Source organism: Vicugna pacos, unplaced genomic scaffold, assembly GCF_048564905.1.
Source record: "Vicugna pacos unplaced genomic scaffold, VicPac4 scaffold_106, whole genome shotgun sequence".
NCBI classification, from domain to species: domain Eukaryota; kingdom Metazoa; phylum Chordata; class Mammalia; order Artiodactyla; family Camelidae; genus Vicugna; species Vicugna pacos.
The window spans coordinates 1,600,259-1,616,870 of NW_027328786.1; the positions used below are offsets into that span (position 1 = coordinate 1,600,259).

The following is a 16,612-nucleotide window of genomic DNA, read 5'->3' on the forward strand; positions in this document are numbered from 1 at the left end:
ACTTATCCATACAATTCCAAGGTAAATTAGAAAGATTTTAGATGTTGAGCTAGACTATTGATTTTGGGATTTTGCACTAGCAACCTGCAAGGACATGTTCTAAAGATTCTGTCTTCTTAAAACCACACCCAGGTTAAAGGAGTATTTGTGGAATGTCTTCGGAGGAAAAGGGACTGTACTTTTACAGGCTTTATGTTTTATAACATGAACAACCCGGACAGGGTCACAAATGGAACCGCCTCACAAGTGACAGAAGACAGGTGAGAGGCACAAAGCAACAGGTTGCAAAGATGGTAAGAGTAAACATGATTCTCCAACCCCCCCAAAAAATTTTTGAAACAACCAAAAATTCTGAATTTTAAAAGTAAAAGAGTATCATATAGAGAAATGAAATAAATAATGCTCTTCATCAGGGTTTCAAGATCTCACTCCAGAGTTTTTAGCAGGCCATACTGAATCCTAGCACAGAAAAATCAAATGGACTTGTAGTGAGAAAGTTCCAGGAAAACTGCAGTAATTCCTCCACTTGTGTAAGGACATACACTCACCTGCTGAAGGTGAATGTAAACCGCATTCTGGATAAATTCGAAAGCTTCCAGGCTCCGCTTCTGGATGCCAAGGACATGGACAGCTTGGAAGCATGCTTCTAACTCAGTCACCGGCATTTTTACACTGCAGGGGAAACGGAGGCACCCAGTCAAGAGCAGAGATGTTCCTGTCGTGTCTCACAGGCCGTGCCTCGGGGATTCAGTGCCCTGCAGCAGCCCGGCCCCAGGCAAGGACCAGCAGCGTTTTCCACCCAAGCAGGAGGGGCACTGTGCTTGAGAAAGCCCATCTCCGATGGGGGCAAGAGGGGCTGGTGGGGTTCAGTGAACCTATAAATGCCCACAGAAATATGCCTGCATTCATTCAAGTGATGCAAACAACTGTAGCAGGCTATTTAACAAAATTTCAATTGTCAGTGGAAATTTTGCCATTCCTTTCCGCTTGTCCCCTGCACTATGAGACAGGCTTAGGCTCTCTTACACCTGCAGCTCTGTGCAATAGTTGTGAAGTCATTTTACTTTACAGATACCACGGTTCTGCCCAGGGTGATATCCAGCCCAGAGAGGTGGCCCAGGCCAATTTAAAGCTATGTGGCTTGCGTGCAGGGACAATTACAGGAGCTGGTTCCGGAGCCAGGCCCCTCCCCACCTCTGCTCCCCTCTCTCCCGAGGCCCCGCTGCCAAGCACTCAGGCTCCGTGATCTTAAGTCCTACTCTTCTACTCTACTCCAAACCCTTTTCCTTTTCTTTTTTTTCCCTAATTATTCCCAGCTGGAGTGATTTTTCAATCTCAATATCTGAAAAAATTCCTGCAGCCGAAAAAGAGGTCTCCAGAGGTCAATGCCCATATGCTGGTTCCTGAAGAGAGCCCCTGGCTACGGGGACCCTCACCAACACTCACGGGGCATCAGAGATGTTGCAGGGTCGGCCACCCCCTACAAGAGTTTGCTGTCACCCCAATGCCTGCACAGCATCCCTGCTCACAAAATATAGTTGGTACACTTATCGGTTATTAAGAAGCAAAAATACAAAATTGCTCATATTTCTTACTAATATTATCTATGAAGCTGGAAACGGAATTGTAATAAAATGTAACAGTTTTTACCCTATGTTAAATCTGTTCCTTTGAGTTTAAACCTGTGCCCTGTTTCCTAGGCTCAGACTTGGTAGCTCTGCACCATTTGAAAAAGAAAGTTGCCTTTAGCCTGAAATCTGCAGGAAAGCCTATTCTCCTGGCCCTGATCTTTAAAAATGTTAGCTCATCTGCACTTCTGTAGAGATGGCAAGTTGCATAATAGAGAATAGCCTTTGTTATTTTGGAGGTTTTACAGGGGTACCATGATTTGATCCACATGGACAGCTGCAAGAACAGCGGATTCAAAGGACAAACAATTCATAAAGCAAGAAGTATGCAACAACCAACCACAACCCCCCCCTTTTTAGTATAAAAGGAGACTGAATTCTTACTTGGGGAAGATAGTTCTCCAGGACATCAGTCTGCCGTCTTCTGGGTCTGCCAGCATTGCAAGTGAAGTCACTATTCCTTGCTCCAACACCTCATCTCCCGGTTTATTGGCCTGTCATGCGGCGAGCAGAACGAGTTTGGACTCGGTAACAAAATGACTGCATTGGAGGTAGTATGTCTCCAATGTTTCCTCGTTTCCAATATGTAACATGCACATCATTTATGATCTAGTGCAAATAATTCATCAAAGACAACCACAAAAAGAAACTATACTCACCTAGCTATCAACACTGAAGTCACAACCTGTCAATTTTATATGATGTTGAACAACACAATGGAAAAACCTAACATAGGTAGTTGATTCCACGGAAATAAAATTATTTCTACTCCTTCAATACTTTTTCTTTTCTTTTCTATTTTATTTTGTTTTGCTTATTGAAAGGAAAATAAAAGTCAAGTCATTTTATTTCACGTATTTTTGTTATAGCTACATTCTTTAAATACTACAAAGAGATTTAAACTGCAAAAAAAATTGTTCATATATTAGTATAAAGATATACACACAATCAATGGGGATTAGGAAAGGAATGGACATTTACTAAAAATCCACTGCAATCTTGTCTTTTACAAGCATATCCTGGAATATAAGCTGTATGATCCAGGGGGCCCCATCCCCATTCTCACTGTTGAGTCCCTTAGCAATCAACTACTAAGGCACCAGCATAGAACCATGTGATCAGTATTTGAGGAATAAATTAGGGAATTAGCACATTCAATTCTAAAACAAAAACCCTAAAATAAATACTGAACTTATTTACAGATAAAGAAAATTGGAACCAAAAAAGTAGTTATTTCCCCAAGGTCACAAAGCTAATAACTGGTAAAGACAAGATTTGAACTCATCTGCCTGATTCTAAAAACTAAGGTGGAAATCCCATTCGACTGGGGAGGGTCCGGCAGCAGAGCCTATCACCCTATCTTTGTTCAGATCTAGCCTTAGACAGCCTGAGACAGCACCCCATTCCTATGGAACTCGAGGGCAAATGATAACAATAAGGATTTTATATCCAGTAGTTTGTTAGGTCTCATTTATATAAAGTGTCAGCAGGTCAGCAGAAAAACTCTGGAAAATATGAGTGGGTCCAGAGCTTTCTGCTGATTAGTAACTCAGTCTCTCAGGACATAGTGACCTTCCCATGAGAGGCCTCATGGACATAAACTAAAGGCAGCTGAGCAATGAAAACTAACAAGAACCTGGAACTCAAGCAAGAAGTTTCCCTGCCATCCCCCACCCAGTTGCCTCTTCACCCGCGTGGACACGATGGCAGGAGACCCAGATTCTTGTCCAAGTTACATCATCATGGATTCTCATCCATAATAATGTATGACTCTATGCCGCCTTATGTCCATTAAAACTCAAATATGATAACACCAATATCTCAGCAGAATATCTATGTCTCCACTTCCTGTCTTCTAATAGGAGAATATTTTTATGGACAAAAAGCAGAAATCCAATTTAAAAAACCATGCACGAAGCCAGGTGAAATTCTGCTTAAGAGACTGCTCTCACGCTGAGTAAATGAAAACTCAGAAAAAGTGGCCCTTCTCCCTCAGTAAATGGGAGGTAGCCTGATGTGTGTGTGTGTGTGTGTGTGCACGTGTGTGTGTGTGTAAATCAAACACAATGAATTCTGGGATATGTACAGTTTTTTTAAGTCACTGTCATTTCATGGGAATGAGCCAACATTTAAATAATTTGAATCTAGTGTTCTGAGAGAGTCTCGGGCTCTTGGTGGAGGAGGTGAAAGGGGAGAGTGAAGGAGGAAAGAGGTACATGAAGCAAAGAAGTAAGAATACTGCCAGGGAAAGGCAAGACGTTAGTTTTGTTCTTCCTTGCACCACATACAAATTAGGGACTCGCTTTCTGCTGATGACTTATCGAGCACTGAGTTGCAGGAGAAGAGGGGACAGCTCATTGCTCACTGAGCTTGTGACTGTACGTGGCATCTTACAGACACAAATCATTTACCCTGATCAAACACTCTAGCAGCAGGCTGTAATTCTTCTGTTTTGAGAGACAACAAAGCAGGAGTTCAAACAGGATACATAACTTGACAAAAGTCAGAGGTCCAGTAAACTAAAGAGGATTAATTCAAACTCAGATCTGAATGCAGAGTCTGATCTTCCCACTCCCAGGACTGGAAAATCCTTAACACAGGCTCCCCAGCTCCCCTGCATTGTTCCTGGCACCAAGCATTTGCCATGGCAATGGTCACCATTTCTCACAGACACAGCGCTCTGTGCAGCAAATGACCTTGATCAGACCTTGATCATCTACCTGCCACGCCCACCAGGCTTCACCATACAGGCAGGAAAGCTGGCTTTCAAGTGCATACAAAGCCATTCCTTGTCTAACCTGGGCTCTTCTGTGGTTTCTCCAGCCTAAAGGCAGCCATGAAACTGCTCACAGTTTGTACATGAGCCACACTACCTCTCTCCATCTGTCTCCCCACCTATACTACTTAGCTATGAACATTTTGAGAATCTTCGACACAAATTTTTAAAAACAAAAAAGAAAGGATTCTGGAACAACTACTTAATACTTACAATTTTAAATGACAAATTACAAAGTGAGTATTTACAAACCGAATCTTCCTTTCTAAATTTCAGTTTTAAGCGTTTAAAAATATAATAGCAAAAAATTTTCACTTACAAAATTGACAAAAACATAAACAATAATCTGGAATAAGTTAAAAAATAATGCCCATGTTCTAAATGGAGAAACTTCAGGGCTGTACTGAGGGGTAAAGTAAGAGGTGAGAATGTAGAGACATCAACAAATTGCATGGAGGAAAGCAGTTTTGTAAAGATGTAAGTTCTCATCAGAATAATTCAAAACTTACTGAAAACTCCCATGACAAATCCAATCTGATTTTTTTTTAACTTGAACAAAATATTTTGGAATTCTTCAGGAATAATAAAATCATAATACTAGACAAGAAAATTTGGGATGGAAGAAAAGAATGAAAAAAAATTCAGACTGCCAATTATTAAATAAATTTTTACAATATGTAAGGTATGGTGCTGGAGTAAGAAAGGCAGATTGACAGAAGGGAACCATGAGCTCAAAAAGAGACTCTAGTGTACATAAGTATTTTGTAAAGGTGGGATTTCAAATCAAAGAGAAAAGTATGACTTCAGTAATTGTCCTGAGACAATCAGACAATCACCTAGAAAGAATAAATACTATTCCTCTCATAAGGACCACAAGATAATTTACAGACAGTGATGTAAATATAAAAAAGTACTAATAACAGCAAATACAACACTTTGTTCTTATTAACTCAACTTACCCTTACATTAACAAGTACTATTATCATCTCCATCTTAGAGATTAAAAAAAACCTACAGAGGAGATTTATTCCAGTATAAGAAATTATTTTTAAGAATAATTTCAAAGATAAAACACATAAGGAATACATTTATTTTCATAAGAATATTTTGAGACACTACCAAAATTAAAATCCTCCTAAACAAAGTGAAAGGCAAGAAATGACAAGAAAAAGCTCTGTGATACATGTTGTTGAAGACAAGAAGTTAATGTTCATAACATACAAAGAGCTGTCACAAAGCAACAAGAAGCTCCCCCACTTAAATGTGTGCAAAGGATAAAAGGAATCATTCATTTTAAAAAAGTCATATGGCTAATGAGTGAAAAATGCTCAATACCTCACTGGTCATCAAATGCAAACTAAAACAATGAAAAAGCACTTTTGCTCATCATATTGGCAAATATTTTTAAAAGATATTCTATCTAGTGTCCATCTGTGGGAGAAGAAACCATGAGCGACATTTTCAGAGGACGACATGTCAATGGATATGTAAACTCCGAAAAACGTACGTACACACTGACTCAACACCACTTCTACGAATCGTTTCCTCTAGGAAAAAACAAATTTAGTCCAAAAAGATGTACCCATCAGGGCATTTACACAGCACTGTTTACAATGGTGGGAAGAAAAACTGAAGTGAAATCATATCCAGCAATAGAGAATTGGTTACATAAGTAATTGTGCATCTTTTCATTCCCCTATGGAAGGAATTTCTAGAGTTACTTGAATGGAGTCTGTGATGAATGTAAATGTCACATCCAGGGACTAAATTTCCAGAAGCCTTAACTAAAGGAATACTCATAAAAGATCACAGGAATGTCTGTACAAGAAGGATGCCAGTCAAATATCCTTTCTGACAGTGGAAAATGGAGAAAACTTAACTGTCCACCATCAAGACAATGATGCGTTAAATCACGACGAGCTGCGAGCAATGAGGGAGCCGGCGTTTCGCCGTGGTCCAGGGCCTTGTCCACAGCATTCTCTCACCAAAGGTGTGCGTGGGAAAGAGACCACACCCGCAAATCAGGAGACCCCTCCACTCTATCTGAAAGGACCGTGTGAGTCTGGAGTGGGAGGACGTCTATGATATACACCTGAGTGATTAAAGCGAGCTGCAGAAAAACATATAGTATGGTCTCATTTTTAAATAAAGCATATATACACACACGTATACATGGAATTCTCATATGTGTGTATATATGTATGTCATAGGCATAAAGGTCATGAAACATATATATCAAATTTTCAACAGTTTTTACTCTTCGGAAATAAGGGGAAGGGAGGTAGGGCCTTCCTCTACCACCACAGTTCTCTTTTCAGTATTTCAGTTAAGTATACTTGGAATTTAAAAGTTTATTTAAGTCCGAAGTAAAATGGACAATGCCTCCACAAGACAGAATGCTATACTGGTCATCAAAAATCATGCCAGAGGAGATAGAATATTGTAGAAAAACATATAAAAAGCCGAATGGAAAATGGAGGTGTCCACACAGTAAACAGTCACAGAGTGCTCTCTGGTTTTTTATGACAGAGGTGATCCACACTGATGAAAATATACGTTAACGTGTTAATTATTATCTTTGAATAGCGGGACAAGGATAGCCTTTTTTGCCCCCTTTTTCAGAGTTATTATTTTAAATGCACATTCTTTTTCATCTGAAAAAAAGCATTTTTAGGTGTGTAGTACTATGCATTGGAGAATAATACAAGAATACTTAGAGAAACAAGTAACTAGGAGACAAAGCAGCAGCATCACACAATGTAGGACGGGCGATCCTGATTAACACCACGAAGTTACATAAGGACCCACAAAGTGAGAGCACCTGCTGTAACAGGGCGTGGCCCCCTTCTATTTGTCAGCAGTGTCTTCAGGGCTGAGGCAGTTCTGAGCACGGCCAGTGTCAGTGCTGGTGTCTTGATTGATGCTACTGGGGGTGAGGGCACCTGCAAGCCGAGAGGAAGAACAGAAATCATCCTCTGCCTTTTCTGTCTTGTTTCTTTGTTACTTTAAAAGAGAGCCATATATAAGATAAACCATGTATCTCCCCAAATGAAATTTCAGTAATGAAACCGTTTTTAAAGACTTCACAGCTTATATTCTGCCTATAACTGTCTTTTCAACAAAGATCATATTTATTAAATGTTAATTAACTCAGTTAATTAACTCCCTGTTGAAACATTCTAGTAAAGAACATGAAATGCAGTATGTAAAAGAACCACACCTGCAGTGACTAGCTCAGCTGTCTTGACGGCAATGCAGTCAGCCCCCACCATCCCGTGGCCCTGAGCTCCTGATGCTGGTAAGAGATTACGCTGCCGCCTCAGATGGAGAGAAACGGTGAAAGCATTTCTTGAACCCTACAGCACTGACAAAACATAACTGACAAATCCCAGGCCCCTTTGAGGCTCTCATTTTCTGTTTCTGGCCAACCCCCATCAATGAGCAGAACCACCCAATCCCCGAGCCATGGGACTCACGTGGGAAGCAGTTTTGGAGAAATTTCCAGGTATAGAATGTAACCAACTATACATAGAACTCTGAAAAAAGAAAAGATGCCATACTCTGATTTTGGAAGACACTCAAAATATTCTCCTAAGCCTTAGTAGCTGGAAAGGCTGGGCTTCTCCTAAGTCACTTATTTATTTCACAGCCAGTAAGCATCTCCCTCAAATCCTGCTTCCCTGTGTCTGCTGGGAGCTTGAAGCACACTGCTGCTGTCGATCCTATAAGTCACATGGCAGAGGCATGTGTCTCACACCTGCAACCCTCACACAGGCTCGCCTCCTAGCCTCACTGTCTGAACTGGGCCCCATTTTCTCACCTGTTTATTTGGTATCTGTTCTTCTGTAAGCTACCTGAAATGCGTTTTGGAACATGTCAGAAGAAGCAGTGGGTTGAGAAATGGACAGATTGAGAGGTGAGAGATGGGCAGACAGAGAGAGAGACTCCAAGAAAAGGGGAACAAATAAAATTTCCTATGCAAAACCCTCTTCTAATCAGGGAAGGAAACCACCACGGAAAAGTGTGAAGAGGCAGGTAGCTTAGGACTGTTTCCTGGATTCCATGAAAAGTAACACCAAGAGATGAGAGGGTAGAACTTTAAATAGTAAAAGAAAAAAAGCACGCATGCTTGAAAAATATATCTACAATATGTACTTTCTAAAGAATAGACTGAAATCAGCAGGACCCAATAACACTATACTTGGTTATTTACAGAAGTGAGAATCCCATCTCCAAACCACAAGGCATCCCTTCAGAGCACTGACAGTCTACATGGGGCGGTCATAAAGCCATCACCGCAAAAGCTATGCTACCCTGCACTTACGAGGAATGAGCAGCTGTGCTCAGGCTGCCCACGCGCGTCATTTACACCCCACAGCACCTCTACGGGGGGGACGCCTAGCGAGCCCCGTCTCTGCAGGACAGAAAACCAGTTCTGGAGAGGCTAAGCCGACTTACCAGTTCTCCATCACACAGGACTGGTCTCTCCAGAGCAGGACACGAACTCGGACCCACGATTGTAACCATGGTACTACAGTGCTTTGTGTGCTGTTTGTGTGTATAATACATTTGTTTCTATCATGAAAGGTTATTTAATAAATGATCGGTTGTCTTGTCTATCTCATTAGCTCACAATCAATCTTTATACTGTTGAATTGTACTCTTTTCCCCTGAAGAAAGGAACGGAAACAGCGGGGGTCAGAAAGAGGTGGGGCTCCATTCTTTATCTGGGATCTCATCTCATCGAAGTCCCCAAACAGGGAAAAGGAGCAAATGTTCTCTTTATCTTTTAAAGAGAGGGCTCCAGTGATGGTGACTTATTCAATTACAAAATCAAGGCTGGGGAAAGGGCACATGCAGCAACTAGAGCAGTATCAGCTGTAGGAAGGTCAAAAGTGCTCATGGGAGGGCTCAGGGGGCAGCCTCATTTAATTTCAATCAATAAAACAATAACAAACTCTAAAAATACTGGCCTACAATGGATTAGCTCTTTCTTGACATCTAGCAAGTTTCCACAGCCCACATGTAACATTATCGGGAACCAGTGAAAGGAAGAGTCCACAGACAAGGAAAATCAATGCCACAGGCAGGCTGAAACGCAGGCTGGAGTTTAGGAAGAGAAAGGGCATAGTTAAGAACTGGGGAAAGGCTGGGGAAAAAAATCATCACAAGGACTCTCAAGCATCATCCAACAATCATATAATCATTCATTCAAGAGAGAGTTACTGAGGTCGTATTCTGTGCAAGATTGTACAGCGGGTGAAGCAAGAGCGCAGCGTCCATGGTGGCAGCAAATTGCGGGGCTCAAATACACTTCTGATCCCAGTACCTTGCACACTTGTCCTCAATATAAAGGCAAAGATAATTAAAGTAAAATAATACTCTGTAAACTCAAAGCATTGTTGAAAAAAAAAGTTAAAGAAGACCTAAATACCAGGACAGACACTCCACACACATTCCCCTATCAAAAGAAAGTGCTCTTGGAATGGCAGTGCTCCCCAGAGCGATCCGTATATTCAACGTGGTCTCGATCACAATCCCAGCGGGCTCCTCTGCAGAAACTGACTATCTGCTGCTACAATTCATATGGGAATTCAAGGATCTCAGTAACCTATACGTACTTGAAAAAGAAAAATTTGAGAGGACTTATAATTCTCAATTTCAAACCTTACAACTGTATCTCCAGGTGAGATTAGAGGCCATTGTGAAGTTATTACTGTGTTAATCCTTATTTACTAAATTCTCTACAATGAATATTACTGTTACAATAAGAAAAATAAAAAGTAAGTTATCCTTTAAAACATGCACACCAATTCATTCATTGGGAAAAATTATTCTATCAATTAAGAGATAAATATCTATTGAAAAAGGACAACTTAAAAACAAGAGTGCATTTGCATTTTTCATAAATTGAAAACTGAAAAGCACAAAGACGTCAAGTTTCTAGGGAGACCAATGCAACATATTAATAGTTATTTTCAGAAATTCTAATTTAACAATGAAAACTCTGGAAAGGGAAAATCGTGACTGAGAGCCAACTGCAAACACATGGAGAGCAAAGGCCTAGAAATCACAGTTCCTTTAACTCTGCTCCTAACACAATAGGAGAGGAAATTCCTCACTGAGGGGACAGTGGAATCCCATGCATAAGACAGGATACACAGTACAAACTGCACTAGAATTGGGGGTGATTTTTTTAGAAGAATTCTAAAGTTACAAAATTGCTGAAAAACTATTAAAACACTGACAGAAAGATTAAAACACACAGTCATATATATTATATAGAAACATATGTAGTCTGCTCCCATGTTGCATTTAAATACAAATATATTTGTTCATTTATGGGCACTTATGACTTTATCCCTGGTAGAATATTTCAACTAAAACAAATAATCAATATAACACTCCTTTGTCAAATCTACTTGATAAGTTACTCTGCTATGTAAACATAATGTGTCTAAGATAGATCTAAAATTAGTGAAAAAGAGCTTTGTATGGATTCTCGAACTATTCTCAAAATTCAAAGCTTAATTTTAAAACAGATCTGAACAGTAATTCTATATTACCTTTTCCGTCGTGAAATGAACAACACAGTCTGTTGTCAAAATTCTGTCCTTACAATGATTCACGAGCACCGTATCCTCACAAAACTGCTGGACAGCAAGGCACTATCCAGACACTGTGACCCAACAAATGAAACACAATGAAGACAGTGACCCTATTTTGGAGGGCTTATAGTCTGTGTCAACACCGGGGTTTAATTTGATTGGTTTGATTGGTTGGCAAAATAAAATCAATCAAGTACTTTCTTCTTTGAGCATTCTATAAGTCATGACTCTGCTGTTAGTGTCATGAGCAGGAAAGACTTAAGCATGACTTGATTAGATCAACTAGCAACAATCATCACTGGAGAGTGAGTAATAAAGAAGTTAACTGATAGCAATGCTTCTCCCTACATGAGACCTAAAATAAATCGACACTGATATCCGAAAAGAAAATGAGAATTTGAGGTCCCCAATAAGAAAAAAATCTAACAAGAAATCAAAAAAGTAAAGATTTTTTCATTAACGTTTCCTGGAAAGATTGGAGCATGGTGGTGTTGAGCTCAGATGCTAGGGAAAAACATGAGGGTCTGAATTCCCACAGCACTGGGTAGCTTTGACACTAATATGTCAGTCAAATTCTCTGCATCTCAGTCTCCGATGCATAGACTGGGGACAACAACCGCACCCATCTCCTAGAACGGTCCTAAGAATTAAGTTATTTTATATATACAAGTTTTAATAAAATACATCAGATATTAAATATTACCCCAAAAGCACAAGGAAAAATGAAAACAGAGATAAATTGGAGTTCATTAAACTTTAAAACTTTGCTTCAAAAAACACCATCCAGAAAGTGAAAAAACAACACTCAGGAGAAAATTTTTTCAAATCATTTATCTGATAAGGAATTTGTGTATCAAAAAAAAAATTCCACAGCTCAACAATAAAAAGGCAACTCAATTAAAAAATGAAAAAAGAATCTGAAAAGATATTTTTCAAGGAAAATATACAAATGGCCAATAAGCACAATGAAACGGTGTTCAATAACATTAGCTCTAAAGGAAATCAAGTCAAAACAACTAGGAGAAACCACTTCACATTCACTACAATAGGTTAAAATCAAAAAAAGATTAACAAGCACTAATGAGGACACAGAGGAAGCGGAGCCCGCAGCCATTGCTGGTGAGGATGTAACACAGCGTGACCACTTTGGAAAACATCCTGGCACGTCCTCAGAGAGTTGAACATTTGGCTTCTGAATGATCCAGCAATTCTGCTTCCTGGGCACACAAGTAAGAGAACTGAAAACAAATGTTAACATAAAAACTCCTACAGGAATATTCACCATTACTTTTCGCCATTAATTTTCAGAGCCAAAAAACAGAAACAACCCAAATGTCTATCACGTGATGAATGGGTAAACAAAGGGGCCCAGCCATACAGTGAAATATTATTCAGCAATAGCAAAGCATAGAGTACTGACCCAGGCCACAATGTGGACAAACATTGAAAACGTTACTCAGTGTGAAAGAAGTCAGTCAAAATAGACGGTTCCACTTACATGAAGTGACTCGATTTGCATGAAATGTTCAGCACAGGCAAATCCACAGAGACAGAAGAGTGGCTCCCTGGGGCTTGGGGAGGATGGGGAAGTTGATAATGTCTGCTTATGCGTACTGGGTTTCCTGTTGGGGGGAAGAAAATATTCTAAGATTGACTGGGATGCACATTTCTGGGCATAGAGTAAAATCCACTGTACATTTTAATGGGTGATTTGTATTAAAACTGTTAAGAACAAAAGCACCTCGGATTAGTACCTTCCATAGTAAATGCAAATTGCTAACATTTATTACAGGAAGAAGAAACTGCCCTCAGCATGAAAGCAGGAGATCAGCAAATATTAGTTAACCGAAATTGGACAAGAGCATTTCACTTGAAACTGTTGCTGAGTGTACAAGAAATATTCAGACATGACAAGGAAAATCAGTTTGACATCACGAAGAAGCATTATGCTTCAAATGCAAATCAAGGATTCGGCAAGCCCAGCTGCTACAAATGACCAGAGAAGAAACCTGGTTCTTAAAACAAGCACCAGAGCCAACAAGGAAATGGTGGTGAGGAAAGCAGGCGGCCTAAAATCTGGAACAGTGTGCTACAAATAATTTCTCCACTGAAAATTCAAAAATAAAATGAAAGTGATGTAATGCTGTGTTGAACTCACGTGAATGGGCTTCCTGCAGTGCTTGACAGTTCTGTAACCCCGAATGACTCAGGAGAATCAGCATGGCTCCTGGGAGTCCCCAAGTAACTGCCCATCAGCACGCTGACCACCATCACATCTGCCAGGGTTGAACTGCAGAGAAGAGAGCAACCTCTGAAAGGCACAGGGAATGTTGACAAGGGAATAAAAGGCTGCGGTCAATCCTGGGACAGAGGCCCTGTGAGCAGAGGCCAGAAGGCTGCAGGTGAACTGGAGTGGCCCTGGGGCAGGAAGGGACCACAGGGGAGCATATCTCAATTATCTCCTCTCTCTCCCTCGGGTAGGAGGGATAAAGCCTGCATCCTTCTCACCTGGAACTGTGGGTTCTGGCTGGCGGAAGTCTTACCGACACGGAATGAATTTCTCAAGACTGCGGAAAAAGGAAAGAAAGCGAGAGGGATTAGGGAGCCAAATCCACGAGTCTCTCAAATGCTCCCATATTTATTGTGTATAATCAAAGTAAAAAGTCAATAACAGTTGTGAGATAGTAGGCAGGAACTTGGGGAAAGAAAGGATGAGACAGAGATTGTAGACTCCACCATGAGTACTAAGGCTTAGTTTACCTTTAGGGAAGTCATGGGCTGAGGGGAACAAGACATTTTTTAGACATGTTCATTACAAAGCAGACCACCAGACCAGCCTGGTCCCTGTTTTGGGGATAATAGACTATCTAACACCACGCAGGCCTGGCGTTTATAGCTGAGGGCCTGGGTCATTGCTGTGCAATAAGCAGTGTGCTATCTATAACCTCAAATATGCAAGCAAGGCATTGTCTCTGCTTTTTATGGCAAGGAGACAGGAGTGAGGATGCACAGGTGTTTGCTTTAAAGCAGTTAATAAGCACTTTTTTTTTCTTAAAGTTGACAGGCGGCTGGGATGTGTTACAACTTGTTAACTCAATCATAGGCTCCCACATGGAACCATTATGGAGGACATCCTAGGATGACAAATCCTGGCTCTGGATCTTTTCCTGCCAGCTTCGGCCACTCCAGCAGGGTCTAGACACATCCCTGAATAACGATCCCACAGAACCACCTAAACTCTTAACTCCTGGTGCTTGAAACTTAATTTTAGCTCTACACAACTTAATGTAGAAAAGTTTCAGAAATAAAAGATATTATATTCTTTTTATATCTCATCATAAGACTGATTTTTCTGATTGCTCTAAGCTGCTTCTACATGGTAAAGCACCTAATTCTGCAGGTGAATTCAGTACTTTCCTTTGAGCATAACTAGACAGTCTGGGCTGTCTGACTTCTATTAGTCAAATACCAATACACTTAATTGATTTCTTTGTTCATCAATTTCAGCCTGGAGGTGAGGGTCTATCACTATTTTCCTCAGCCCACCCTCTACTCTTTTCTCATCAGCATCTCAGGCCTCCTGAAAACAAAACAAAGCATTTGTTTCCCTTCATCTACACTTTCCACAAAGGCAACAGGAATCATCATGCCTAGAGAATGAATTCAACACAAATGTTAAAACAAAAATCTATAAACCTGAAGCAACTCCATCTCCGACTCATGATACACAATGACATGAGAGTAAGTGTGTCAGGTACAAAGCATGCGTGAGCCTGACCACCTCATTTCTATTCTTCAAAGGAAGGAAGGTTTTCGTATTTTTTATTATCATTCTTTGTCATTGTTTCTGATTAAGCCAAAAAATTTTTTATGAAATAATTAAGCACTGCAATAACAGATTTTCGCTGTATCAATTACAGAAGGAATTCAGAGGGGATAGGAAAACCCACCTCTGTAAAAAATGCAAAATTCCTTCCCCTGTTAAGAACACGAATACAAAATGCAACAGAATTCAAATTCTTGTGGAGAGGACAAAAGCCACAGAATCAAAGCAAAGTCATTATTATGACTCAATCCAAAATTCACTGGACAAACATGCTCAATGCATTCAAATAATTTTTAAGGCACACTGCAAACCATTCACTTAATTATCTACAGGCTAGAGGAAGAATTTCCCTCTATAACAGACAACATAAATCAATAGGTTGCCCCACCAAACAAGGAACAAACATCAGGTTTTTTGCAGTTCTGATAAATCAGCAAGTTTTAAAGATCAAAATCCAGAAATTTTAAACATTCATTCACACCAGAATGAATCAAGCACTTAAAAAAAATAAATAACCCAAAGAAACTAAACACATTGATCACGTACCTGGATCAATGAGAAATTCTTGTACAGCTGGAAAAAAAGAACAGTCTATAGACTTATACTTGAAAAATAAAACTACTTTTAAAGATAACTGCTAAAACACATTTCATCATTCATGTTGCCTTGAAAAATCTGAGGCACTTGTCTCTGATCAGAAAAGCAATTCTGAGTATTAGTATGTTACAATTCAGTGCCAGTTTGCTTTAGAAGAAAAAAGAAAAGCTACTGTTTCTCATCTTGCACAAAGCTTAAAGAACCTCCCTGCCTCTATCTCCTCCCATTTTCTAAGCTCATGCTCCACAACCCTTCTGAAACAATTATGAGAACCTCTTATTCCCACCAATATGCCAAATCACAAAAGAGTATCAATTTATTTGTGTAAATATATACCTACACCTTGAACTGGAGGAGAAAGATTTCAGAAGGCTATATGGAACTTATTGCTACATTCCTGAAATCACACACATACACGTTCACAGTGACACAGACATATACAAACTGAATTACTGGGCACTTCACAAGCTAAGGACTTACAACTTCTAGAAGATAACTTTGTAGTTAGTTTAAAATACAAAACGGTCAGCTTTTGAAAGCCTTGAACATTGCAAAATCATCCAAATATCAATGAGATCCAATTAGCCTTCTCTGTAGAATGTAATTCCCCATGATGGCAAAGCAGACCCTAAGAAGTAGTGGATCCAAGACTCGTGTTTTTCACTAGCTATGATCGTTTTAAAACACATAAACAGATTTAGAAAGGTATGTCCCTATGACATTTATTCTTATTGAGATGGCATATGTATTCAATTGTCTATGCAGAAAATAGGACCCATGATGGTGTTTAAGAAATATTTTGTGTATTGAAATATTTATTTTTAAGTGCAGGCAAGGAGGGTGGGTATTACTCCATTGTAGAGCACCTGTTGTGCACGCACATGTTCCTGGCTTCAATCCCCTGTACCTTCATGAAAATAAATAAATACAAGTGCTTACTTAAAAATAAGAATAAATTTATATAAAAAAATAAATGCAGACTAAAAACCACTGCAATCTAGGAGCCACAATTATAATAAAAAACAAGTGTTTCTATCAAATATTGACTATACGCCAATCACAGAGACAACCACAAATCACACCTGACAACCATCACGTGTGATTCTCAGCAATCCTACTAAGTAGACACGGATGAGAAACCCGGCTCTGCGGATGAGGAGACGGAGCTCGGAGGAGC

General features: G+C 39.9%; 1 protein-coding gene across 5 annotated transcripts in view; it reads right to left on the minus strand.

Moving 5' to 3' along the window:
• Positions 1-6,234: 6,234 nt before the first annotated feature.
• Positions 6,235-16,612, minus strand: part of LOC140694876 (uncharacterized) — a 33,648-nt gene continuing 23,270 nt past the window's right edge. Inside the window, exons 5-12 of one of the 5 annotated variants that reach the window (XM_072957898.1) lie at positions 13,521-13,579; positions 13,171-13,323; positions 12,511-12,634; positions 10,971-11,083; positions 7,881-7,940; positions 7,625-7,782; positions 7,226-7,346; positions 6,235-6,514 (exon numbers count right to left, since the gene is read on the minus strand). In XM_072957898.1, coding sequence (XP_072813999.1) covers positions 13,228-13,323; positions 13,521-13,579 — 155 coding nt within the window. In that variant the 3' untranslated portion in view covers positions 6,235-6,514; positions 7,226-7,346; positions 7,625-7,782; ... (2 more) ...; positions 12,511-12,634; positions 13,171-13,227. Of the gene's footprint in view, positions 6,515-7,225; positions 7,347-7,624; positions 7,783-7,880; positions 7,941-8,224; positions 8,465-10,970; positions 11,084-11,957; positions 12,251-12,510; positions 12,635-13,170; positions 13,324-13,520; positions 13,580-16,612 lie in introns of those variants that run through there. The other 4 variants (XR_012070523.1, XR_012070521.1, XR_012070519.1 and 1 more) reach the window with 4 other exon arrangements.